This window comes from Lathamus discolor, chromosome 1, assembly GCF_037157495.1.
Source record: "Lathamus discolor isolate bLatDis1 chromosome 1, bLatDis1.hap1, whole genome shotgun sequence".
In the NCBI taxonomy this organism is placed as follows: Eukaryota; Metazoa; Chordata; class Aves; order Psittaciformes; family Psittacidae; genus Lathamus; species Lathamus discolor.
Genome location: NC_088884.1, coordinates 135,145,366 through 135,173,141, shown reverse-complemented (window position 1 = coordinate 135,173,141; position 27,776 = coordinate 135,145,366). Strand labels below are relative to the sequence as shown.

The window sequence follows — 27,776 nt, the reverse complement described above, 5'->3', positions numbered from 1 at the left end:
TGGTCATCAGGACAGTTCTTCAGAATTCACTGTCTGCAGTGGCTAGGTCTCTATTGACTATAATGAGAGCTCAGAAGACCTGGCCCACTCTTAAATTTCTACAGCACCAAAGTAAGTGTGACAAAACAGGTAATGTCATACGGAGATGCCACAAGACTGGCGAAACACCATGCAGAGACACCACAAATCCCAATACATCACAATACAGCTCCAGAGGTTTTTTTCATCATTCCCTCGTGACATGCCCAACTACATACACCACAAGTTACTGAAACTTTATCACAACTACTGAGCAAGTTAGCAAAAGACTAGAACATGAACTTAGTTCACAAGCACTGCAAGATGAGAACCAAGTTTATATACATTCTACTTTCTTATTTAGGTAACAAGTGGTTTAATGTTAATAGATATAAGCAGACCTTAAAACACCAAAAATAGTTTCGTTTAAATACTTTGTCCAGTTAATGATCAGCTCTATCTCTTTTCTTCTGCTGGTTTGAGGCCACTTACTGACAGGTCTATCTGTTTTTCATGAGCCTCACAGGACTAGCATGACCTTGCATCAGGCTCCTGCTACTCTGCATCCTGCTCCCTTACAGTAATTACCTTTCTGTGTATATTTTCCCCCAAGATTTGTTAGCAACTCTGAGTGAAATTTGGACCCTACTTGAGTCTCTCATTATCTCTCTTGAAACAAGTTTCCATGTTTACTTTAACCAGAACCAATGTTCTGCAACACAAAGCACTGTGCAAGCAAATATCCAAAATCATAACTCTCACATACAGTAACAGTACAGTAACAGACACCATCCACAGGCAGAAAGGAACTGGGAAAAATCTACAAACCATGACTAATGTTCTACTACCCTTAAGAAATAGTATGCTCCCTGAAAAATTATACAACCTGGAAATTTTACACCAATTTCATAAAGTCTGCATATTAGAATATTCATACTAAAGATGTTTATTGTTTAGGCATGATATGTTGCACTAGACATTAAGGTCTAACTGAACCCTTAAAACATTTATGTATAGATAAAAGACAAACTATTCTAGATAATTTAATGAATTCTAGAGTTTCAAAATTTTAAAGAACTTTAGAAGTGATCACACCTTTCTATGGCAAGGTGGTGCAGGAAAAAATAAACTCACAGCCAAAGTTTCCTTTCATAGATGCCTTTCTGATTTTAGAAGGAATCTGGTATTATTGATTTACTTTTGGTATCAGTGCTTGGTACTTAAATGGTCATTTATGTACTTATGCACTGAGTGTTCCACTGTTTCCACATCCCTCAAAATGCTGATATTTGCATTTATTTAGAAATCATTAATTACTAAATGCTTTATTAAAGATTTGCCTTAGTTATTAATATTTTTAGCTACCATTATAAAAGCAACATCATGAACAAGATTTTGTGACTGTTGGTATGTACAGTGAGTTGGAAAGTAAAAGAATGTCTGTTCTGTAAAGTGATCAAAAGTCAACATTGTTGAGGATATACTGTCAATTAAATATTATAGAATCTTCCGTTACTTAGGACGATATTGCTATTCTATTTTACAGAAAAAAAAAGACAAAGACTACGTCACACATTTATTAACACAAGAGTGAACTAACTAAGATAAATGGGAAACTGTCATGATCTCATTTCTGAATATACTTCAGATTTTTTTATATACATAAAAGTTTTCAGCAGACAGAACTTTCCACAAAGGCATTTAGGATAAACATGTTCTGCAGTCCTGTTAATTTTTGCAGTATGCATGCTAAAATTCTTTGCAAATGACTGACTGAAAACCATAATAAGATTCCACTCTGATCATAGGTGATCACTTGCATGGTAAAAAGAACTTAAGAAATTTCCAGTTTCTTTTAATCTATTGAAACTATTAATATAAGTAGCATAACTGAATCAAAATAAATTAGATAAAATAAGCTACATTTCATTTCTGAATGCCTAGTATCTTGATTTTCTTTCTTCCTCTGTAACAACCTAGTGCTTTATGACAAAACAATCGCATTTAAGCAATATTAAAAATGGTTCTCTTTGAAGAATTAAATCCTAGAGACATTACGCAATTTAGCAAGATTGCCTGTATCTAATGAGGAAAAAAAGAAAAAAAACCCAACAACAAAAAACCAGAAATCACACTAGCTAGTGCCAGAAAGAACTTAAGCATATACAAACCCACTCTTTATTTCACTGCATTTTGCACATATCACAAATCCTGTGTTTCCAGAGTTCACATCAAATCAAGAATCAAATGTGCCATTCCCAGTGCTGAGGTCATTTGAAGTATAAAATATACATGCTTTGAATCTCCTTTCTTTAGGATGAAACATTTCTTTCAAGAGGCAAGCAAGGTTTCAAAAGAAAAAAAAAAATAATTTTTGACAAGAAGGAAGCTTTCACTGTTAAGATATTCTCAAGGCAAACCTCTACTGATTGCTAATTTAGGAGGTGTAAGAATTAAACTTTGTAGTTTGAGACTGAAGAAATTAATTTATATTAGCTGTAAATTAAGAAACAAAAGATTAAAACCACATACCTTTCGGGAATGGATTTCTTTCACGTATAATGGAAGTAGAAATTCAGATATTCCTTCAAGTCGTATTCCTTTTTTAGTCACTCTCAAATTTCCCATTCCATCCTACAATCAATAATATATATAATTCACTTTAGGAAATAACCTTATCCAGAACAAGCTAAAAAGAACACAGTGGCTGGCCTAATACCTAAAACTAATGAGTACTGTCCCGCTGTTCGGAGCTCCTCTGATGATCTTGGACAGCAGCTAGATGGGGGAGGATTTATAGGTAAAGCTTCATTTAGGATTGAGGTATTAAACTGCGTAGCCTGGTGATGAACTGCGTACATTATTCATTAGCTGTACCTAATGCAAGGGTACAAATGTAGATCCTAAGTATTCCTTTGCTGAAGAGGTGAAGCTAGATCTAGAATTAGAACTTCTAAATCACTAGTGAATTTTCTCTCTCTCTATATATATATATATGTAACATTAGGTAAAGCAATCTGTTATTTTTACATAGTGAAATAATAGAAAAAATATGTCATTATTAGGAAAATATCATATAGGAAGAAAGAAAAAAGGGGGGTTTTATTAGTAGTTGATCGTCACTACTAGGAGCATGTTGCTGGTGAAAAGAGCAACTTCAAAAATGTTGAGGGCTGTTTTCAGCTGTTATTTTTTGGTTTATCTGAATAGAAATAGGAAAGGGGCCATGGTAAAAGCCTGGATATAACAAGCAAACCAAATGACTCAATGTTTAATATCATATAAGCAAAGAATTGTTGAATTTATTGGCTTTGGCTGTATTCTTACAGGAAAAAAAGTGAAAAAGAAGGCTTTGGCTGTATTCTTACAGGAAAAACAATGAAACTTGTTTGATACTTAAGAGACAGGATCATTTTGCATACTGATAGAAATTCAAGACGTTTTACTCCTGGATGTTTGTTACTATAATCCTGACAGAAGATAATTCTTTACTATACAGGCAGTAGAATTCAGCTAGATCCACTTAAGTGCAAAATTGCCAAATTTAACTTAATTGCTGATTAAATGTTTTGATGCCATTGCTGACTCTAATATAGCAGAAAAGTAAGAACTTGCATTTCTGTTCTGTTGGCTGAACTGTAAAACAAATAACCTCCATTTGCTGGGCAGCTGTAAATACCTAGATAAAAGTGTCCCCAACTGCTACAGCTGATGCTGGAAGAGGACGCTGAATTAAACACTATTATGCTTATCTAAAGATGGTGTAGCCACTATACCATTATAGCTATTCCCTTTCTAAAACAAATGATGCCAGTATGGCAGATATTTGATTGACTCCACTACATCCACCTCAAGCAAAACTGTAAAAAACACCAATTCTTTCTGACAACAAACAGAATTACACTTCATACAATGTAATTCAGCCTATAAAGTTTCCCAAACACAGCAAGGATATGTGATAGGTAGCTTTCCACACTATAACAGATCTGTAAAGAACATACCATTAGAAATCATGCCTTCAGATATGAGTTATAGGACTCGAAGCCTAGATGCTTCTGACTACAAAACCAGAAACTACCAGAGTCAGAAAATATACTGAACTCCTTTCCAAAGTAAAGAAATATGGAATAACAAAATGTAATGTTAAGCCTTTCTATAATATAGAATATCCTCGTTAACGTAATGGCATCAAGAGAAATTCATAGACTCTGTAATAGATTATATGTTTACCAAAATGTGTAACTGATTAAATAAAGCCAAGAACTTTTCTTCAACTGTTATTAGAAGAAGTGCTGTTTGTATTCAAACTGTATATCATGATTTAACTTTGTCCAGCAACTAAACCCCATGTAGCTGCTCACTCATACACACACCCCCTCCAGTGAGATGGGGAGAAAATCAGAAGAGTAAAAGTGAGAAAACTTGCGGGTTAAGACAGTTTAATAGGGAAAGCAAAAGCTGCACACCAGCAGAGCAAGGAATTCCATCACCACTTCCCATCAGCAGGCAATGTTCAGCCATCTACAGGACAGCAGGGCTTCATCATATGTAACAGTTACTTGAAAAGTCAAAAGCCATCACTCTGAACATCCCCTCTTCCTCCTTCTTCCCCCAGCCTTATATGCTGAGCATGATGCCATATGATATGGGGTATCCCTTTGGTCAGTTGGGGTCAGCTGTCCTGGCTGTGTCCCCTTCCAGCTTATAGTGTACCTCCAGCCTACTCACTGTGGGGTGGTGTGAGGAGCAGAAAAGGCCTTGACTCTGTGTAAGTACTGCTCAGCAGTAACTGAAACATTCCTCTGTTATCAACACTGTTTCCAGCACAAATCTAAACCATAGCCCCATACCAGCTAACATGAAGAAAATTAACTCTACCCCAGCCAAAACCAGCACACTATGATAGCTGAATTATCAAATTATTTTTAAAGATGTAATGTAACATTTTAAAATGTTTTCCTTATATCAAGATATGAGATGTCTATAAAAATTATTTCACACATAAAACCTCAAGCATATGTAGGCTTTCTAACAAGGTGCAATATAAGAGAGTGGTGCCTATTTTTGAAAACAAAGACAGACTTTTCTTCTGAATGTGTAATCTGCATTACTATCCATTCATTCTCAATTTCAGCAACCCTGTTTTTTCCAGATATGCTATAGTAATAACATATAAAATCATAATGGGAAAGAATCACCTGAGAAAATAAAAAACAACCACCATGCTCTATTTTTCTCAGCAAATAAATACTCAACAAGAAATAAGTACCTATTTATTGATCTTAAAGGTCTTTTCCAACCCAGCTGATCCGATGATTCTATGATTTGGATATAAACACATTTTCTAACTGAAAAGGCAAATGCAATATGTTGTTTTATCTGCTTCTATGGAACATTTGTAACTGTCAGGCACAAAATAATACTTACAATAAAACTCAGGGTGGGGGGAAAGGCTGAAAAAAGACAAAGTCAAAATTCCAGAAAACTGGAAATGTTGCAATTAAGTTTACCTAGGAAAATTCTATCTGTTCCACCTTGCATGTATGCTAACAATAAAGTCTGTGGTTATACCTACTAACTACAATCGAATCCCAGTTAATTCCACACAAAGTTGGCTACTCACTATTTTGCTTTGCCTCATTATTTTCTTTGCATCTATTGCACTCTGTTAAAACTGTGCTTTGAAGACAGTACTGTCAGTTTCCCTCTTGGCTTCTCTTCTCATAACTGTTTATTGCTGAAGTCGCACAGTTCTTCACAACTATTAATTAATTTTCAAAATACTTGCAGTGGCTTTATATCAAGTGATACTGTTCTTATGCCACTGAAGGGGAATTGAAGCACAGAAATTAATTTGTTCACTAATGTTTGGTACTTATCGTATTTTGTCTGTTTATTTTTAGCTGTGGCAACCTAATTTGTATAGCAAGTCGAAACTGCCAGAGTCTCAGAAACAAATTAATGATAGAGCCTACTGCATCCATTAGGGCTTCCCCTTTCCTGAGTGACATTTCTAAGCCCTCATTCTTTAATTCTGCAGCAATGAGCTACTCACCTGTCCAGGCACTGGACAGACAGGAGCACTCTACTTTCTGTAAAATTACTCAATACAAGAAGACAGACTACTTTCTGGAGTGTACACCACAACTAAGATATAGAACTGAAAGAGCGTGCCCGTGACCTTAATTGCTTGATAAATGTAATAATCTTCCAGAAAGTAACTTCCTGAAATGTGTAATGACTAAGACTGAATAGTAAAATAAACAGTCACACATGTACTACAACACACTTAATGATGCTCTCCCCCTTCATAGAATCACTGTCCAGTACATTTTCTTCATCAGTAATTCCTCACCCGGCCTAAAGAGGAGTTGGAATAAGAAAAGTTTTTCATTGTGTTAGAACTATGCTGCTATAAATTCAAGGCTTTCCAGAAGTAACAGAACTGGATTAAAAGTTATTAGGATTGAAATAGTAATCAGAAGAGGGTCCAGCCTCCTGGTTCACTTAATGCAGTTATGGCCATGAAGATCGGTTTAACTTTGGAGCTCCCCCTGAAAGACGAAAATTAATATAGAGGAGTTTGAAAGAGAACCACAAAAGAATTCTGTCTTAAAACATATTTGCATCTTCCTCTAAATATGATTTTGATATAATATTATTAATATAATTAATTTTAGTCATTCCTTTTGCTAATCTTCAGAATAAAATGCCGAAATTACTTTAGGCTTTCCAGGCAATGGATACTCAGATTATCATTTTGGTGTGAACTTACTTTATTCTAGGGGAAAAAATAGACTTGAAAGAACTATTCCAGTACTTTCTTACAATAATTAAATACTAATTTCACATACTGGGACTGGGATGAAGTTGGCTTTCCTCATAGCAGCCTGTATGGTGCTGTGCTTTGGATTTTTGCTGAAACACTGTTCATAACACACTGATGCTTTGGGTATTGCTGAACTGTGCTTGCACAGCATCAAGTATTTCTCTTTTTTAGTCCCCCTGTGCCCTCCAATCAGTAGAGAGAGGATGGGCAAGGTTTTGGGAGCACACAGCCAGGACAACTGACCCAAATTAGCTAAAGGAATATTTCATACATCTAACATTAGGTTCAGCAATAAAAAGTGGTGGTAGAGAAAGAAGTGGGGGGAGAAGGAGGATTATCTTTGAAGGTGCCACTGCTTGGAGAATGACTGGGCATCAGCGCATCAAAGCGCAGGGAAAACTAAACTGAAGTGATGCTTAATCTGAAGTAACTAAAACATGGATGAGAAAGATTTTTTATTTTAGTATTGTATGGCATTCTTCCTGTTTTCCTGAATAAAATACACCAAATATCTGTTTCCGTACTTTACAACAAGAACAACAAAGTAGTTGGTGGGCCAGGAAATAATACATTATTATCAATAATATTCAAGTTTGTCGGAAGTTCTGCAGTTATATGTGGTATTCTGCTTGTTTTCTGTAAACCCACATTCTGCCTCCAAAAGCTCACAGTCTGAAGAAAGAAGCACTGCACAAAACCTGGAGAAGGGAAAAATAAAATAATAATAATGATTTTCAAAAAGTAGTGTTTAAAGGAAGTGCCTAAACACAGTATCCTATAAATTAATAAGCATTCACTGCCTGTTGCCTTGTGAGCGTAACAGCTGAGCCTAAACATGGAGAGGATTCTGGACAATGCAGTTGTAGTGCTATGAAAGACCACAGATGAAACATCTGTAGTGTAAAAATATGCTATGCAAAAGGAAAGAAAGGTGGTTGAAGCAATGAAGCAGTGGTGAATTATACCGAAGATGGAAAAAGAATGCTAAATTTTATATGAATGCACAAAAAAGCAGACTATATAGAGGAACAGTGATGGGACAATTAAGAAGATGAAAGATATTAGCAGCTACACTGTTGATAAAATGGAAAAGATACATAAAAGGTTGTGAGGAAGATTACAAGGGAAATTATTTGTATTGTGTTCACACACACAAAAAGCTGGATTTCATAAGCAAGAGTTGGAACATAATTCCAGCTGGAGAAAAATTGTACCTGTACACAGTTGTGGATGTACAATTGAATGAAAAACTGTAGACAGCTACAGTTCTTCATAAATAAAAAGGGTAGTGGTATCAGAAATGAAAACAGAGTGTATTTGCCTGAATTAACAAGAAAGATAACTGAATTTCAGTAGCCAAAATTAAAGGTAAAAATGACAGGAATATAACCAGTACAACACATCAGAATGGCAAAACTCTGGATTGCTGGAAACATCCGCCTTCATTCATCTGCTGAAAATAACAGCTGACCCTGTGCAGATATCAGGGAAAAGAAGGGGAAGAAGCTACTATAGTACAATGAAGCAACATTTAAAGGGATATAAACTAGGAAAAAAATAATACATTGAATATATTCTGTCCTTTAGAGTGATTTTTGAATGTGTGGAGCATGGTCTGGATTCTTCAATTATAACAGTAATCTTGAAATACATGTATGAACAGAACATACAACCTACCAGACCAGACAATAAGAAAAAATGCCTTTTTCATGCTTAAATATTTTATGTGTGCACATCTACGGGGGTATGATATAATAGGCATCACAGAAACATGGTGGGATGGCTCCTATGACTGGAGTGTTGGAATGGAAGGTTACAGGCTCTTTAGAAAGGATAGGCCTGGCAGGCGGGGAGGGGGAGTTGCCCTTTATGTTAGGGATAGGCTGGAGAGTATGGAACTCTGTCTGGGGACAGGTGAGCAGTTAACAGAGAGTTTGTGTGTCAGGGTTAAAGGGAAAACAGCCGTGGGAGACATTACTGTGGGTATCTGTTACAGGCCGCCTGATCAAGGAGAACCTGTGGATGAAGCACTCTACAGACAGATAGGAAAAGCCTCACGCTCGCAGGCCCTTGTTCTCATGGGGGATTTCAACCACCCTGACATCTGTTGGAACGATGGCACTGCACGGCACAAGCAATCCAGGAGGTTCCTTGATTGTGTGGAAGACAACTTCCTTCTGCAAGTAATAGAGGAGCCGACAAGGAGAGGTGCCATGCTTGACCTTGTGCTCACCAACAGGGAAGGGCTTGTTGAGAATGTGGTACTCCAGGGCAGCCTTGGATGCAGCGATCACGAGATGGTCGAATTTGAGATCCCCAGGACAGTGAGAAGAGCATGTAGCAAGCTCACTGCCCTGGACTTCAAAAGAGCAGACTTTGGCCTCTTCAGGAGCCTGCTTAGTAAGGTTCCATGGGATATAGCCCTGGAGGGCAGGGGGGCCCAAGACTGTTGGATGATATTGAAAGATCACCTGCTGAAACCCCAGGAGTGTTGAATCCCAACTAGAAGGAAGTGCAGCAGGAGGGCCAGGAGACCTCCTTGGATGGATAAGGAGCTGCTGAGGAAAACACAACGGAAAAAAGAGGCTTATAAAAAATGGAAGCAAGGACAGGCGGCCTGGGTAGAGTACAGGGATGCTGTCTGGGAAGCTAGGGACCAGGTTAGGAAGGCTAAGGCCCAGTTAGAATTAAACCTAGGCAGGGATGTTAAGGATAATAGGAAGGGATTCTACAGGTACGTAGCAAACAAAAAACAGACTAGGGACAAAATAGGCCCCCTGAGGAAGCTCTCGGGAGAACTGGCTACACAGGATTTGGAGAAGGCTGAGATTCTGAATGACTTCTTCGCCTTGGTCTTCACTGGCAAAGGCTCTGACTGCACCACCCAGTTCTTAGAAAGTAGACGCAGGGACTATGAGAATGAAGACCTTGGGCCCACTGTAGGAGAGGATCTGCTTCGAGACCATCTTCAAAATCTGAACGCACACAAGTCCGTGGGACCTGATGGAATCCATCCGCGGGTCCTGAAGGAGCTGGCGAATGAAGTTGCAAAGCCACTGGCCATCAAATTTGAAAAATCACGGCAGTCAGGTGAAGTTCCCGACGACTGGAAAAAGGGAAATATAACCCCCATTTTCAAGAAGGGGAAAATGGAAGACCCGGGGAATTACAGACCAGTCAGTCTCACCTCTGTGCCTGGTAAAATCTTGGAGCACATTCTCCTGGACAGCATGCTAAGGCACTTGGTGAGTGAACATGCTTGGTGACAGCCAGCATGGCTTCACTAAGGGGAAATCCTGCCTGACCAATTTGGTGGCCTTCTATGATGGGGCTACAGAACTGATGGACAAGGGTAAAGCAGTTGATGTCATCTACCTGGACTTGTGCAAAGCGTTTGACACTGTCCCACACCACATCCTTCTCTCTAAATTGGACAGATATCAATTTGATGGATGGACCACTCGGTGGATAAAGAACTGGCTGGACGGCCGCACACAAAGAGTTGTGGTCAATGGCTCGATGTCTGGCTGGAGACCGGTAATGAGTGGTGTCCCTCAGGGATCTGTGTTGGGACCGGTCTTGTTTAACATCTTCGTTGCTGACATGGACAGCGGGATTGAGTGCGCCCTCAGCAAGTTTGCCGATGACACCAAGCTGTGTGGTCCGGTTGATATGCTGGAGGGAAGGGATGCCATCCAGAGGGACCTTGACACGCTTGTGAGGTGGGCTGATGCCAACCTTATGAAGTTCAACCACGACAAGTGCAAGGTCCTACACCTGGGTCGGAGCAATCCCAGGCACAGCTACAGACTGGGCAAAGAAGGGATTCAGAGCGGCCCTGCAGAGAAGGACTTGGGGGTGCTGGTCGATGAGAAAATGAACATGAGCTGGCATTGTGAGCTCGCAGCCCAGAAAGCCAACCGTATCCTGAGCTGCAACAAAAGGAGCATGACCAACAGGTTGCAAGAGGTGATCCTGCCCCTCTACTCTGCTCTTGTGAGACCTTACCTGGAGTATTGTGTGCAGTTCTGGTGTCCTCAACATAAAAAGGACATGGAACTGCTGGAACAAGTCCAGAGGAGGGCCACGAGGATGATCAGGGGACTGGAGCACCTCCCGTATGAAGACAGGCTGAGGAAGTTGGGGCTGTTCAGCCTGGAGAAGAGAAGGCTGTGTGGGGACCTAATAGCAGCCTTCCAGTACCTGAAGGGGACCTATAGGGATGCTGGGGAGGGACTTTTCGTCAGGGACTGTAGTGACAGGACGAGGGGGAACGGGTTAAAACTTAGACAGGGGAAGTTTAAATTGGATAGAAGAAGGAAATTCTTTCCTATTAGGGTGGTGAGGCACTGGAATGGGTTGCCCAGGGAGGTTGCGAGTGCTCCATCCCTGGCGGTGTTTAAGGCCAGGTTGGATGAAGCCTTGTGTGGGATGGTTTAGTGTGAGGTGTCCCTGCCCACGGCAGGGGGGGTGGAACTAGATGATCTTGAGGTCCTTTCCAACCCTAACTATTCTATGATTCTATGATTCTATTCCCTGGTCTAGTTATTTATGTTATTTTTCATTCAGACATGGATGTATCCTTTATTGTCAAGTGGAAAAGGCAGACTACTATGTATTCTCATAGATTAATCTAGGTTAAGATACAATCTTCCTAGAACTTTTTTATTTCATATTACTGGATTTTTTACAATAATGTATAAATTGCATGTTCTTGGAGCAAACATAATACATTACAAAAAAACACAGATCCTAACTATGCAATTCTTCTACCCCTAGATATCCAACATTCTGGAATTTAAACAATAAATACAAGATTTTCAGACCCACTGAATGCGTGCAATTCTAACAGAAACTATGTGCTGAGAGGATATGTACTTGTCGTGGTTTAAGCCCAGCTGGTAACTCAAGAACCATGCAGCTCTCTCACTCTCCACCCTTCCTCTCCCCAGCACCCGGAAGGATGGGGAGAAGAATGTAACTCCCATGGGCTGAGATAAGAACAGTCCAGTAACTAAGGTGTAACACAAACTGCTACTGCTACCACCAATAATAATAATGATAAGGGAAATAAGGGAAGAGAATACAACTGCTCACCACCTGCCGACCGATACCCAGCCTGACAGAGCAGTGATCCAGCCCTTCCTGGTAACTGCCCCCAGTTTATATAGTGGGCATGACGTGCTGTGGTATGAAATACCCCTTTGGCTAGTTTGGGTCAGGTATCCTGTCTCTTCTTCCTCCCGGCTTCCCTTCCTCCCTGGCAGAACACGAGACTCAGAAAGTCCTTGGTCAGAGTAAACATTACTGAGCACCAACTAAAAACATCGGTGTTATCAGTGGTGTTCCCAGGCCAAAAGTCAAAACCACAGCACTGCACTGGCTACTAAGAAGGAGAAAAAGTGACTGCTACTGCTGACCCCAGGACAGTAGTCTAGACCAAACATTATAGAAGTGAACAATGTGATACCTAATATGTCTTAAACTTTTGGAAATGAAACTAATTCTTTCTTTATTTTGATGCATGTTCTCTGCTTTACCATTTTAGTCAATGTTCTGTTTACATTAAAATTCTGTGATTCTATTAATGTGTGGTCAGACCAACAAAAAATAATTTCTATCCAATACAGCCATTTATAATCAATATTTAATGAGTCAGAAAATGTGGAACACTCCTTACAGCTCCATAGTTCATGCAGGTGGAATGGAAGTACCAGAGTCAGGCAATGGTAAATGTTGTTCTCTGTAAATGTTGGCAAAATTATTAAGAGCTAGTGAAGGGTTTCAGGTCTATGTTGAGTCAGTTATAGGACACCAGGAACTAGATAAAGAGAAGAAACAGAAAACACAGAGAAATTAGGTAAAGAAGGTCTGTCCCTCATCTGAATGTAAACACCAAGAAGTTGTAAATCCAGAAGTATTATTCCTTCAGTCATCATCTTTCCTTCCTTTCTTTCTATATATAAAGACAAATTGATTACAGAAGGTTACAAGTAATTTTGTCAATAGACTTCAGGTCTGGAAAACAAATTTTAAATGTATCTATTTTATTATGAGCTGAATATTTCACCATTTGGCTATAGCACAGACTTCATTCAATGATGAAGGAAAAAAAAAAAAAAGTAAAAGTAACTGAAGTGGGAGCCAAGAACAAGGTGGAAGAATCCCCCACAATCAACTCCAGCTGCTGTTGGCAAGGAATGATAATGTCTCATATTACCATTTGCAGGCAGGGCAAATCTAACACCAGAGGTCTGGATAGCAGAAGTTTGTGTATATTGCTTTTAATTTTGTCAGTACTGGGAGCAAGCTATAATAATTGCATGCTTTGAATGATAGGTGTTAGTGTCACTGTAACTGGACTAATAACACTGTCCTGGTAAGACTGCTGATTTTTTAATTAGACTAACAATAAATTACTGGGTGTGGATGTGTTTATTTGGTCCACATAAATTGCACAGGTTATTCAATGTGCTTCTCTGTCTTTTGAGGCTTGCTTGTAATTTCAACACAGCATCTTAAAGATAATTTAGCCATGCTTAAAAATTAATCATGTTATCCCTGTATTTTATTATTTAAGTGGTTGTCTGACTCCAGAAAGAACAATGGAAAACTGCAAATTGCTAGCATACTGATACTGGAGGAAAATAAACAAACCATTATGACAAAAGCGGTCATCTTTATTGATAAAGCTGTAAGAAACATTTACCTATAAGAAACCATAAGAAATCTGTAGAATCCTACTGTTTGTTGTGTATACATAAGACTTAATTAAGGTGTTAGAGCAGCAGCTCTGCTGTTTCTCTATGAATCTCTACAGTTTTTAGAACATATTCCTCTCATTTATTCCAGCTCTTATACTGAATTAATGCTAAATAACCTAGATTTTTAGAAGTTTAAAGATGATTTTGGTGAAAATGCCTTGTAATTCATTCAATCACATACACAAAATGTTGTGTTGATGCAGTTACATTTGTTGTTTCTTGTGTTTGCAATCTGCCCTGCCAATGAGCCTGACACAATCAAAATTTCAACTCTTGTGCCACTAAACTCTATATGCTTGTGCCAATTTCTGCTTAAAAATAGTTCTAGAAACTAGCTAATCAGAAGTTGAGAATAATCATGTAAGATACCTAAACTTATCCAATGAGGTGGTTCCTCAAAATCTCTCTATTCTAGTTTATAAGAAAAAGATAGGTTATTACAGAAAATAAGATTTTTACTGTTTCAATTTTATTCTCTGAAAAAAAAAAATAAAAAATATTCACCAATCTCTGGTACATGTTTAACTCGAATTTCACCTCACATTTCTACTATGCTTTCCAAGCAATTCAGGACTGGGCATTACAAGGCTGGAAAAGTTGGGGCAGCAAAGAAAGAAAGCACTAAACAAGCATTAGCAATCTTTCCAGCAGCATTTATTTCTATTAAAAAATGATAAAGCATGTCTTGAATTGCTTGAATTCAAGTTAAGAGGTTCTACTATTGGCCTGCACTACGGCAAAATCAGCTATACCTTTACTACTCCTGACATAATGACTTGAGTTTCTCTTGTTCTATTCCCTGAAGGCAGATTCAGTATCTTCTTTAGACAACCTACTATACTGCCTAAATTATCTTTATAGCTCAAAGTACTTTCTTCATACATACCCTGAACCTCCAATGCTATAATGCAATTGCTACTGTTTCTTCTTTAGACACATTACTAAGCACAGTTCATTGTCTTTCCTTGTACATAATTTTCCATCTTAATGCTTCCTTTTGCTCCTAATCTGCCTTTATTTCATCCACATTGCTCTAAGAAGAATTAAAAAAAAAATAAACAGAACAAATAAACAACAGCTTATGAACACCACAGCTACACAGAGAAAAAATAACTGAGTTGTTTATTCCAGCATATCTGGGTATTTTGCAATATTTTTTCTGTTACTGATATATGATACACCTAGAATCAGATAATTGTTATCATAAAAGTTAATTTAAAGATTGGATTCCACAAACTGGCTGAAAAATAGCTTTCTTTATGTACTCATTAGACCACTTACCCTGTATCTGATAGAGCCAACTTTTTTTTCTTCCTTAGCCTCAGACAAGTAGAATCTGTTGATGACTGTTAAAATTACATTACTTTAATGATTGCTGTCTTCTCAGTAACAGTCCAGTTTGTATAAATAATTTAAATCATTAGAAAAAAAATTAAGTAATTTACCATCAGTACCCTTAACACCAAGATTTCGCGTCTCAAGCGACCTTTAAATGTTACCAGAAAATCCATGCTGCTCCATTAGAGAGACCAAAGACCATTTTAAGATAAACCTTGCAAGTTAGGACTCTCGTCTTCAGATTTGAGTTCTAGGTTTAAAATATTCCCTGATTTAGATTGCAAAATCTAAAGAAATAGGATTCTGGTACAGCAGGTGAATACTAGGGAAGCCATAAAAAAAGTTTGAAGGTACAATTTATCAATTTCAGGAGGATTCATTCATTTCAGGGTTGCTTATGATAACTACTAGGCAAAATGATCCAAAAGGTGCTTTCATATCCTGTGTTTTCTTAATATTTTACACTTGTGTAACAAGGCACATGTATCTTCCTAAATATTTTCTTATAATATGACTGTATTTGTTACAGAGGAAGACTTAACTTACAATAATCTCATAAGACATTACACAGAGGTACTGAAGTACCTACAGTCAAAAACATCCTTCAGTAACTCCCTGGACTGGCACTTCTATTCAGCAAAACATACTTTTCTTATAACAAAACAAGTATCATTAAGTAGGAGCTATTAACACTGCTTCCTTGATCACACTGTAGCAAAAAAGCATTAAAGAAATCAATTTTCAAGACAGTCTAGGGAACCCATTACTGTCAAAATCGAAAACGATTAATGTGAGGAAAGGGTTTATCAAAACCTGGTAATTGCAGAATTTTACTTTTCAAGAGGTGTGACTATCTAAGTCTTTAGAGTATCTATGTTTATGCATGTTACTTAGTATTCCAGTATAAACATTGCATGTTTTTCAAAACAGCTACCACACATCTTGCAACAAGCAACACCTCACTCTATTGATACACTCAAAAAATTAAATGGGGCTAAGAATGAAGCAGCTTGCTGCACAGATCCATCTTTCTATCAGGGCAAAGGAAATGAAAGTGTAAGAAATGCCACAAAGTTGCTTGAAAATAACTCCCTTTTTTATCTAACAGCCTTCTTAATAGAACACTCATCTCCTAACTGATGGCTTCAAGTTCCCTCTCTGCAGTCCAAAGGAATTAAAAATCAGAACTTTCACTTTTTTACAGAGTGTTAAACCCCACAATGATCAGGGCAACTACCTAATCTCCTTGCAGAGCTCAGCATGACAGGACTTTGAGAACGTATCAGTTATGTTGGCAAATGGAAGAAGTCTTGTAAAGGGGATAATTTCAAGAGAAATATAAAAAAAAAAAAAATTATTGCATCATTTTGAGGGATGATAGTGTGTTATCACGTATCACAAACTTCCTATGGTATGGCTAAACTCCTGACCGCTGAAGGACAATGAAAGGTATGTATTTGTGAGTCAACAGTTCAGTGTCTCACTGACTTTTGTAACAGGGCAATTTAAGACTGATTGGAAAAGGAAGTTTTAGAAAGCATGGCTTAGTATCACAGTTCAGCCCATTAAAAGCACAGCATCAGTAATCTCTCTGCCATCAAATCTGTTTCAGACTACAGTTATGAGCGTGAAGCCTGGATGCAGAGTGGCTACCTGGAGTTGTGTCCACACAGGAACCCAGGAGGGGAATTTTTCAGTCCAGGCTCTATGCTCAAGCCAGGGAACACAGACTTCCACACTTTTAAATGCAGGAAACAGGAATGAAAGAATCCTGCAAATATTCCCTAGGAAACTGGTAAAAGAGCCATAAGCAAAGTGGGGCAGCTCAATGCCCTTATAATCCAAAAGGATAACAATATCATGGTAAGCATGAGAGCCTCCAGTGAAAAAGTAGTTGACCAGCTGGAAAGGAATTCGGAAGTACCAGACATGGGGGATGAACTAGACACCCTCCAGAGAAGCAGCTGATTAGGGAAGCAGCTGATGATCCAATCCCCAATAGCAACTAAACAACCCATATCAGTGCTAGCAAAAAAGAAGCTATACATCCTTAGGATGTATATCTTAGAATCGTGAGTCTGACTAGAATCAAGAATCACCAGCCATCTGATTATTACTTCATGCAGCTCATTTGTAATTACAGTAATAATAAACAATCTTGGGAGAGAGAGAGATGGAAGAGTTCAAATTCATGTTTGTTGTGGAAGAGCGGTAAGGGAGCATGGATTAATACACTTGTTCTAAGGTTCAGATCAAAACAGAGAAAGAGCTGCTAAATTACTAAGAAAGATGGTTATAAATTAAAAAAAAAAACACACAAAAAACACCACCCCCCAAAAAAAAAACAACATACACACACAAAAAAACAACAAACCCACAAACAAACAAAAAACCAAACCAAACCAAACAACAACAACAAAAAAACCCCCACCAAACCACACATAAAACACACACACACAAAAACAAACCCAGCAACCCAAAGAAGACACAAACAAAAAAAACATTGCCACTTTGGGATTTCCCTGTCAGACCGGGAGGATCAGATAGATGATGTGTTTATGAAAAGTAAACCAGGGTACAGACCTCAGTGATAACATAGGTTACTGACTAATATATTTTGTGAATGCAGCAGGACACAGGCTGAAGAGGAAGCCTCTGAAAAGCTTTCATGAAAAGAGTAATGAGGGTAGGGGCTGCTTCACATTTTCCTCTAATTAACAGAGAAGAAACAGATAAGAATGTGAAGATTAAGTGGTAATGTAGTTGAGATTGGTAACAAAAGGACAGAATTCTTGAAAGTTAGATTAGAAGGAAAATAACTCCAACTAAAAGCAATGTATTTGAAGAAGGCAAACTTCAGTAAAAGGACTCTTAGTGAAGATTTCCTGAGAGACTTGCCTAAGGTGAAAAAGGAATTACAGTGAAATGGTAGCTTCTTAATGAACCAATTTACCCAAAGGAGAAGAAAGGCTTCTGATAGATACTGAAGTATATTGACATTTTTGGTGGGGTTTTTTTTCCCCTTTTTAATTTTCTTCTTTAGTCTAAAGGTCAACATAAATTGGTTCTCTGTTTTAATTGGTTCACCAGTGATAAAGGATTAAGATCCTGAAGGGGAAGAATGAATGCATTTATGAATACTTGTATAAACTAGGTATATTCAAGTCAGCTGAGTAAAATGAACTTTACCCTGAGGTACCCAAAATCTGCAAGCGATAAATTATTAGCTAAAATGTGGCTACAACAGTGACACAGAGCAGTAGAGTGCAGCAATCCCTCATTTCCCCACTTACTCCATGTTGGCTCAGACTGTGGGGCAGTTTTTCTGTATGTGAAGGGGATTCCTTTTGGATGAAATTAAATCAGAAGATCTGTTCAAAGTGCAGCAACAGTCTCTAAAAGGAACAGAAAGGTCTCAATCAATGTGTGATCTGCAGCACAAGCAAGTCCCACAGCAAGTCCCAAGTGCACATGCACTGACAGAATGCTTTCAAAACACAGAGACTTCCTGTGTTCTTCTGCTTCTTGTGCCACTTAAAAAAGCTAAAGGTTTCAAGGTCAGTAACCAGCTCATGCAGACACCCTCAGCTCCTAGCTGAAGGAATTGATTTAGGTTACACCAAGATATCCTATGGTTCAACGTATTTTTTTTCCCCTTCACTTGCTGCATCCCATTTCAATGCTTTTCTGAATTGCTTGCACAAAGTCTATGAGAGCCTGTAAAGGATGGATGAAAGCAAACTGTAAAGGTGAAAACCAGAAAGGCAGAATTGGTATTTATCTTTTAAAAGGCAAAATAGTGGTAGTAAAGATCAACTTACCTTGAACTCTAAAAAAATACCATGAGCTATATACCAGAATAGAAAAATCAAACAAATTATTTCTAGGAAGCTGGAAGATGTCTGTGAGATCAATGACATGCAAAGTAATGAAAAAAAAACAGTAACAGGATAAGAATGAAACAATGGACAATGCAAATAAGCATTAAATAATAATTAAAAGACCTACAAGGAAGGGCTAAACTTAATGATGATGTTCAGACTGGAGAAATTAGGGAGACATACAGTAATAATCTTTAAGTAGGAAAACACTTTCTTCATGCCTACTTATAATTCTACAATAAACAGTGAACTTAAAATAAAGAAACGGAGAATCAGGTGGGTATTAGCTGAATATTTTGACTCTAAGGATTGGACCACAAACATTTTGCATGCTTGTGCAATATCCATCTGTAAAGGTTTTTAAGAAGTTCTGGACACACAACTCAAGAACGATGTACAGTTTAAGCCATATTTCAGCAGAGGGTGAAACAGGTGGCTTTTGGAAAACTCTTCCTGTCACTCTGTCTATAATTCTTTTAATATTTTCATGCGGAGACTATTACACACAGTATGTGTCTTCACAAGGTACTGAATAGGATTTTTGTCTCATCTTTGTTGAAGAAATACTTGTACAAAATACATTTAAAGCTCTTTTAAGCCCACTTTATACGCTGCAAATATCTAAGCTACACAACTAAAGAAAAATCAAAGACACAGGAGAATACATGTGAACTTATGCTCTTATTATTTTTTTGCAGATCATTTCCCCCATTTTTACTGTATTTACTATATTTTGCTGAGTATATTTCTAGACCAAGGAAATAAGAATGCTGTTTTCAAACACTATCTTACAGAAGTCTAACTGCTGCGTATTTTCCCAGACAGCTCTTAGTAAAAAAAAAAAATAAAAAAAAAAAAAAAAAAGATTTTAAGGGATGAAGATTGAAGTGCACCCGAATTTTCAGCAACTGCCCCTTTCAGCTGTTGAAAGCAGCATGATTTGTCCTGACAATGCCCTTGAAGCCAAACAGAATCATTGTATTTGACACATGATCTCAACTTCAACATTTATTGCTGATTTCATTAATGTGTGAAACGAATGTACACTTCAGACCTAAGCAAGTGTTTTGCCTTGACTGTTTCAGAATTATGATAAAATTAGTCTTGACTAGCAATAGACCCTGGCAAAGTTTTATTGGATTGCAAGAAAACAAGTTAAGAAAACTAAGGCTAGCTAGTTACTAGCCTTAGTAACTAACATGGGGGAAATGAGGGAAGAGGAAGGGAGGAGAGGAAGATTTTTGTGGCAGAAGTAGTAGTTATGGAACAAGCATAAATTCTCAGTGTGCAGAAAGTAAGGAAATTCTGAGAATACCTACATAAGGTGTTTTGTGGTACAATTAAGTATGCAGTAAATTTTTCACATCAATGCTTTCATACATTTATTTACTCATACTTCTCATCACTCCCAGGAGAAGGTGTGCAGGATCCTTGTTTAGATCTATGATGGAATATAAAGGAAAGAATGTCCTGAAAACTGGGCTGATAACAGGCTGAAAACAGTCAAGATGATTTGGGATATGGTAACTCTCCAGACAGTAGTGACAGGCTTTGACTGATGAATTCAGTTAAGCAGATGCAGCATAATCTATCCAGAGAACATAGATTCAGGATAAGTGTCAGTTTTAGCGAGAAAATTGGGTTGTGTAATGATAAAACCAAAAGTACAAAAATACGTCTGTGAGCACAGACCCTTAGATCAAAGTAAGAAAACAGGAGAGATTTAAAGGCAGAGGTTTTATGGGCAAACCACTCCTGCTAGTGTAGACAGAACTTGGTATAGTATCTGCAGAAGGAAAAAAGCAGAGGCATTTCTCTCTCCACCTTAAGGGACAAGTATCTCATTTCATATGCTGAGAGGCTTGGGAATGAAAAAAGAGAAGGCTGGGATGGGCAGAGGAAGACAACAACTGACTAACTCAACTCGGCATTTCATGGAGAAAAATGTCTTGGAAATTTTATTCTTTGCATATTCTTTCCTCAATGTGAACTACCACACATTTCCTTTGATCTATCATCATCCTTCAACTGTGACTACAGTCACGGTTTAGTCACATCTATTTTTTTTCCTAATTTTTCTTTCAATTACTATGAAAGAAACAGCTTTTCACGAGGTCAGACTAAATACTGTCATAGTAATTTCTAACTATATTTTCTGCATACAGAGGTTTCCTGAATGCAAGAAGAAAAAAGATATACTGTGAAAATCAGAGGTATAGAGGGAGAAAAAAGAGGAGGAAAAAAATGCAGTAAGGCAATCCCAAATCTCAAATACGCAATCTTCACTATCTGCAATGAAGGCATTTTGTTCTACTGATCAGAAGAAACATAAAATTTATTTTACAGTGAAACTGACACTCGTTGAAACTCTAAGTAAGGACTCTGTGTCTAACAACTCACTAAAGAAAAAACGTAAAACTGAGAGAAAAGTCATCAAATCAGTTTTGAAGCGTCTAAAACATACCCTTTCATACATATTTTTCAAGGCATAGCATCTTTGGTGTATCTTGATTTAAAAGAAGAAGCAGTAACAAGTATATTTTTTCAAGGCAGACTTAGTTCTTCTATCTTGATTCAAATGAAAAATACTTCCTCTGTATAATTTTCACAGACTTAACCAGAAAGAAAAGATCCCTAACAGCCTACAACCTCTACAGCTTTGACATGTTCAACAAATACATATTTCTTGGGTTGTTTACTTTCAGTTACAAGTGTCATGAAATTGCTGAATTGCGTTACTATTAGCATCCTCTATGACCACCAGTCAGATTAATCTGAGATTTAATAGCCACATTTCGGTAGTGCAATTTTTACTGTATTTTCGTAAGGAAAATAGATGTAGTATGAGAAAAACAAATAATAGATTAAAAATATTAAAAGGAAGAGGTTCTTCGCTGTTAACTGTATCATGTTAAACACATGATGGAACAGAACAAACTATAAATTGTCCTCAAACACAGATCACAACCCGGAAATTTATCTCATGTCCTATGAAGTCAACTGGAATCCTTTTTATGATTGTATTTATAATTCAGAAGCTATTTGCATGCATGTAGAGGATCAAACGTTTCAGTTCTCAGTGAAGATGAAACAATCCATCTGTTGGGACATGAAAGTTTTTGGACTGATGCATTTGCAATGCATATGAGACTACACTTGCATAATCGGTCATCAGCAAGTTGTTGAGGGCAAAAGGAAAAGGAAAGAAAGGGCAAGAATAAAAACAAAGTAAATTTTAATACAGCCATTCTCTTTTGGTAGCAGTACTTCCAATTTAAGTGCATTTAGAGATAGACTATCCTCAAAATTAAGATTCAGTGGAAAGCAGGGGGAGAAACAGAAAGTTATGTAAGTCATCTGCATGTAAACACCATTTTAATTTCATGTTACATGCTTTATACCAAAAACTTCATGTATAACTACGGGAAACAATTAGCTTTTTCCCCCAAAGTAAAAGAGAATGTAGTGTAAGTACAGAATTTTAAGATCTCTACTGCTGTACTGTAGAATCAGTATAGCCAATCTAATGGCCATTTCTGCTTCTCTCTGCTGTCTGATTTTTCCTACTTGATGCTTTGAAAAACACGAGCAGTTTGAATCTTCACCAGTGATAAAATTTCCCTCTCATGCACTACTGTGACACACTGAACACTGTAAATTCATTACCAAAGTAGTAAAAATATTCCTACAGAACAACTCTAATCTGAACTACAAATTACGATTTTTTTAACTGAGGTTCAATCTAGATTGAAAGAGATCTATTTCTTTTTAAAGCACCCTTTTTTATTTAAACTCTAAACATTTAATTTTATTTCTAATCTGACTCTAATTTGTTTTAAAATTAATCTTGAAAATTTTATCCAAGTAAGGCATCTGGGAACTTAAGCCACATTACAAATGTAACTCCATGTAAATCTGCACCAAGTTGTTTAGAACAAGAAAAAAAATGCTGTTGGTGACATTATGACCCTTTGGCTAACAGCTCATATGTTCAAATAAATGCCTTCTCATGGACAAATGATGCTTCTGCAGAATGCTGGACAGTTTGTGTACTACAGTCATCTTTAAATAAGATACTGAGTCAATATTATCTCTTCTGCCCCCAAATATTTTCATAATTAAAACCAAGCATGACTGACTACTGCTAATCTTTCCAAATAGGCAGTAAAAGTGTCATAATAGTGTTATTAAATACAGGAATATTTTTATAGTGATACAGATTTTTATCAGGAGGCTTCCTTGAATTCTAGTATGAACAATCTGTTTGATTATGTTCTAACAGAAAACTTAAGTGAAATCCCAGACAGCACAAATCCAGTTGTGGGTAGTCTATTATTGTATGCACTACAAAATTAAGATATCCACTGATGCAAAAGTCTGTGTCAGATGGTAGACACATACTGGGGGTGATAATAAATGTATTAAGTTTATGCCAGTCAGACATACTGCAGCTGTCAAATAACAGCAAGAATTATTCAAACACATGAAAGGGCACGAAGCTTTCAAAGACATCATGTATAATATTTGGTCTGCCTGGTATGCATACATATCAACGAATCTCATATACACCTGAAAATCAGGTCTAGAAAACATGACAACTTAGGAGTGGTTTTTGGATTACAGAACACATTTTCATACAGTATGGGTAGTGATGTTCATATTTCTTGAGTCAATTAAGAAACCAATAGAATCACAGAATCATCCCAGTTGGATGGCACATCTGGGGTTTGCCTAGTCCAGCCACCTGGGGCCTCAGAGCAGAGTCAGATAGACCATCTTACTCCGGACACTCTCCAGTTGGGTTTTGACTGACTCCAAGGACAGGGATATCACAGCTTTCTTGGGCAACCTCTTTCAGTGCCTGATCAACCTTACAGGAAAAGCAGGGGTTTAGGTGTGCTTTACATATGTTTAAAAAATAAGGTGTTTGTCTTATTTGTTTACATTAGAAAAGCAGTAAGAAAACAGAAAGTATTGTCAAGGACTCAGACTCAAAGCTGGAATATACAGAACTAACATGAACTTCTCTACAAAGGAATAAGAGGCTTGTAGCACCTGCAGTAAGGGAAATCTTGGGTCAGGTGAATGCACCAATTTTACTATAATCATTATTTCAGCCTATATATGCAATATAATTTTCAATATGTGAGTTTTTATGTCCTAATGAAGTCATTGCTTTATAATAAAGCTGAATATATGTGACAAAGGATAAGATCTACTGCTTTGTTTTCCCCACCCTCCACGCTGATCTTAGTGAATATCAACCGTATAATGAAAACCTGGTCAAATTTGAAACCTATTTCAAATTTAACACTGATGTAATAGAAACCCAGGAGTTATCATAATTCTTGCACAGAAATGGGAACCATAAAGCACCTGAGTAGATTTCTTCAATTAAATTTTACATAGTTAGCCTTACACTGAGCTTGCTTGAAACTTTGATCTTTTTCTCCCAGATAAGTATTGACTATAGATGCCTTGATACCAAGAAATAGGTAATAGGTAAGACATCATTTTTGTTGGCATTCTTTCATTGCATCATGCACTTTTCTAAAAATATCCACGTAAAGATGGTACACAGTATTTCTTGACTGATCTGATAAATACTATATGCAGACTGAAAAGCATTCTAACATGACATTACCAACCCCATCTTTACAAATCTAAAGTCTGCAAGTGTTTGGAACCACATTAGTCCCCCTCTACAGCATAAACAACTTGCATAATAATGAGAGAAAGAAAACTATGCTGCTAAGACCAAATCTCACAACCAAAGAATCCTATCTCCAAGATCCTGATTTTCAATGCCATAAATAGGTTACAGAACTCAGTTATATCAAGAACTTCGGCAGTTTTAGAAAGGCAAATCCCATCCACCATTTCCAGAATGTATTTTCAGATTTTAATTGCTAGTCTTATAAGCATAACTCAGAAATACAGCCACAGAATGCCAAGTATCTGCACTATAATACAGCACCCAGTTTAGGAAGACAGACTACTTCAGCTGAAGTGTCCTACAACAAGTTTTCTTGTTATCCAAGAATCCACATTATATTTCAAGAAGGTATTTAACAATTTTACAATGAAATAGTGCTGCTACTTTTTTTAGGAGGAAAAAAACCCCACCCAAACTAGCCAACAAAACAAATATTAACATGTAATAAAAAAAAGGCTACATTAAAACAAGCAACAAACTACCAGAAACCTGACTGCTCTTTTGCCCTTTAATCTCTATCATGCATTCGGTTTTACCACACTTCTCAAAAAAAAAAAAAAAAAAAAAAAACCAAACAAACTGTATTTTCTTATACCTACAGATTCTGAGATGAAATATATGCATTTCCAGTCTGAGGTTAAAGTCTATGTTTACATGTCTAAGAAATCAGATCAAAGCAAGAGTAATAAAAAAGGACTGTTAATAGATATACATTATATGTCAAACAGTTTTTCTTCTGCATTGGCATATCATACAGCATCCAGCTTTAAGTAACAACAAAAAAATGTTGGCAGGTCCATCTGTTTTATTATTCCCCTTGGCACAGGCTAAATTTATCACATAGTCTTGAAATAGACTATATATCGTTTTATTAGATTAATATAATTGTGCATTGGCATCAGTATATGTCAAAATTAATGGCTTTTTAATGACAGTACATGCTAATGATTAACTAGAAAAACTGAGAAAGGGTGAAGGCATGGCTTTAGAAATTATTAATAGGACAAGTTTTTAAATATTACTATACATAAAACTGACACACACGCACAAAGAAAAGAAGAATGAAACTAGCTTTGTCTCCCTCTTCTTTCCATCCTGGGAATAAAAGGAGAACAATAAAGTGTAGAAACATTTGCTTATGTTTTAGCAACTCAATAAGTACTCTGTGTAATCCCATTGTTCTCAAAATATATTTCATTAAAAACATGACAAAAAAACTTTTTTTTAAAGCAGTGAATACCAGCTCACTATGATATTATGTCCACATGCAAAACAAATTTCATCCCAATTCATCTTTTAACTTGGGGCACTCTTTGCTAAATTCTATCTGCAAAACAGAACAGATGCACATTACATTCCCCAGCACACGCCCTAGTTTCAAAAATCCAAGGAATAGGAGTTAAAAAAGAGTAAAAGTATTTTCTCCTATTGCGTTTTTAAAATGCTGCATTTAAAAACTGGAAGTCCTTAAGCTATTTGCATCAGAAGTTAAAAAATTATTTGAAAAATTTATTGAGATAAAAATATTTACCAGAAAAATATGATATTTTTAAAGATACATTGAGCAATGGGATTAAAAGAAGTTTTCCCCAAACCTCTGCAAATGCCTAAAATTAATAATATATATTTTACTTATATACAAGTATTTACATCATGTAGTCATGACATTTGGATTAATCAACTGAAATACACAGCCTTATAAGAGATGCTATTATAAAATGGTTGATACAAAAACCCCTCCTGTAACACACTAGATCCTATCAACTAGTATAAAATATGGATTTTGAAGCATTAAGTCTGTATTTCTCACCCTTATCTCCCTCTGCATTATTCTCTGCTGCTAGTGCATGCATCCTCAACCCTGTAATTTCATTCCTAAAAATTAACTATTTTTCCATTGAGCTGTAACTTAAGAGACCCATTAGTATGTTACTGCATGGTGGACATGCTTTCCATTAATCATTCTTATTTAGCAATTACTTTGATAAAGATTAAACATACTAGATTTCAAAAACTCTAGAGTGGATTGACTGGCTAAATTCAAGGTCTCCTACATGTAAGGGTCTCCATGAGACTTTGTACTCACGCTTCTCATTATTTTGGGGGATAAGCAGTGAGTAGTTTCTAAAATAACAATTAAAAAACTCTGCACATTCCACAGCAATTAGAATCATAGAATAGTTAGGGTTGGAAAGAACCTTAAGATCATCTAGTTCCAACCTTCCTGCCATGGGCAGTGATGCCTCTCACTAAACCGTGTCACCCAAGACTCCACACAGCCTGGCCTTGAGCCCTGCCAGGGATGGAGCATTCAAAACTTCCTTGGACCTCACCACCCTCACAGTAAAGAGTTTCTTCTTATATCTAACCTGAGCTTTCCCTGTTTAAGTTTTAACCCATTACCGCTTATCCTGTCACTACAGTGCCTAATGAAGAGTCCCTCTCCAGCATCCCTGTAGGCCCCCTTCAGATACTGGAAGGCTGCTATGAGGTCCCCACACAGCCTTCTCTTCTCCAGGCTGAACAGCCCCAACTTTCTCAGCCTGTCTTCATACGGGAGGTGCTCCAGCCCCCTGATCATCTTCATGGCCCTCCTTTGGACTTGCTCCAATAGCTCCATGTCATTTTCATCTTGAGTGCACCAGAACTGTACACAGTACTCCAAGTGAGGTCTCATGAGAGCAAGTTCTCTGTTAACTCTTAAAATTTTCTTCTGTATTATTGCATGTTTTGAAAATTTTGTTAGAAGTAGATTATTTTTGATTGATGTTTAATAGCAGCTTGAAATATATTCTATAGAAATTATATAACTTATAGAGCATTCAATAACAATTAACATGAACACTGAGCTATATTCAATTTCCAATCTCCCTAGGAAAACACTTCAGTTACTTTATGGAGACAATAAGAGCGGAAAGTAATTTCAGTGTGACTAATAATATTTCTGAGTCATATATGCTTGAAAAAAATGGCACAGTGAATTCAACAGCCTACATGTAAAAAGTCTCCACACTCTACATAGTCAGCAAGAGACTTCTGTATGGAAATGCACATGTATGCAGACAATGACAAACATTACTTTAGAAAAGACTTTTGACACCACCTCCTGCCATGCTTTCCCATGATACCTGAGGAGGCGTGAATTGCAAGAACCAACCACTAGTTGGGTAGAAAAAGGCTGGGCCACCAGATACATAGGGTTGTAGTCAAAGGTTTGCTAGACAGAGGGT

The 27,776-nt window shown here is 37.2% G+C and overlaps 1 protein-coding gene across 3 annotated transcripts in view; it reads right to left on the bottom strand.

The window, feature by feature from the left end:
- The window catches only part of SGCZ (sarcoglycan zeta), a 321,303-nt gene that overhangs the window by 126,427 nt on the left and 167,100 nt on the right, over nt 1-27,776 (bottom strand). Inside the window, exons 1-2 of one of the 3 annotated variants that reach the window (XM_065665256.1) lie at nt 18,243-18,279; nt 2,551-2,652 (exon numbers count right to left, since the gene is read on the bottom strand). The exons of the other annotated variants lie outside the window; for them this stretch is intronic. Of the exons in view, the coding sequence (XP_065521328.1) occupies nt 2,551-2,646 (96 nt within the window). The 5' untranslated portion in view covers nt 2,647-2,652; nt 18,243-18,279. Of the gene's footprint in view, nt 1-2,550; nt 2,653-18,242; nt 18,280-27,776 lie in introns of those variants that run through there. 3 annotated transcript variants of the gene reach the window in all.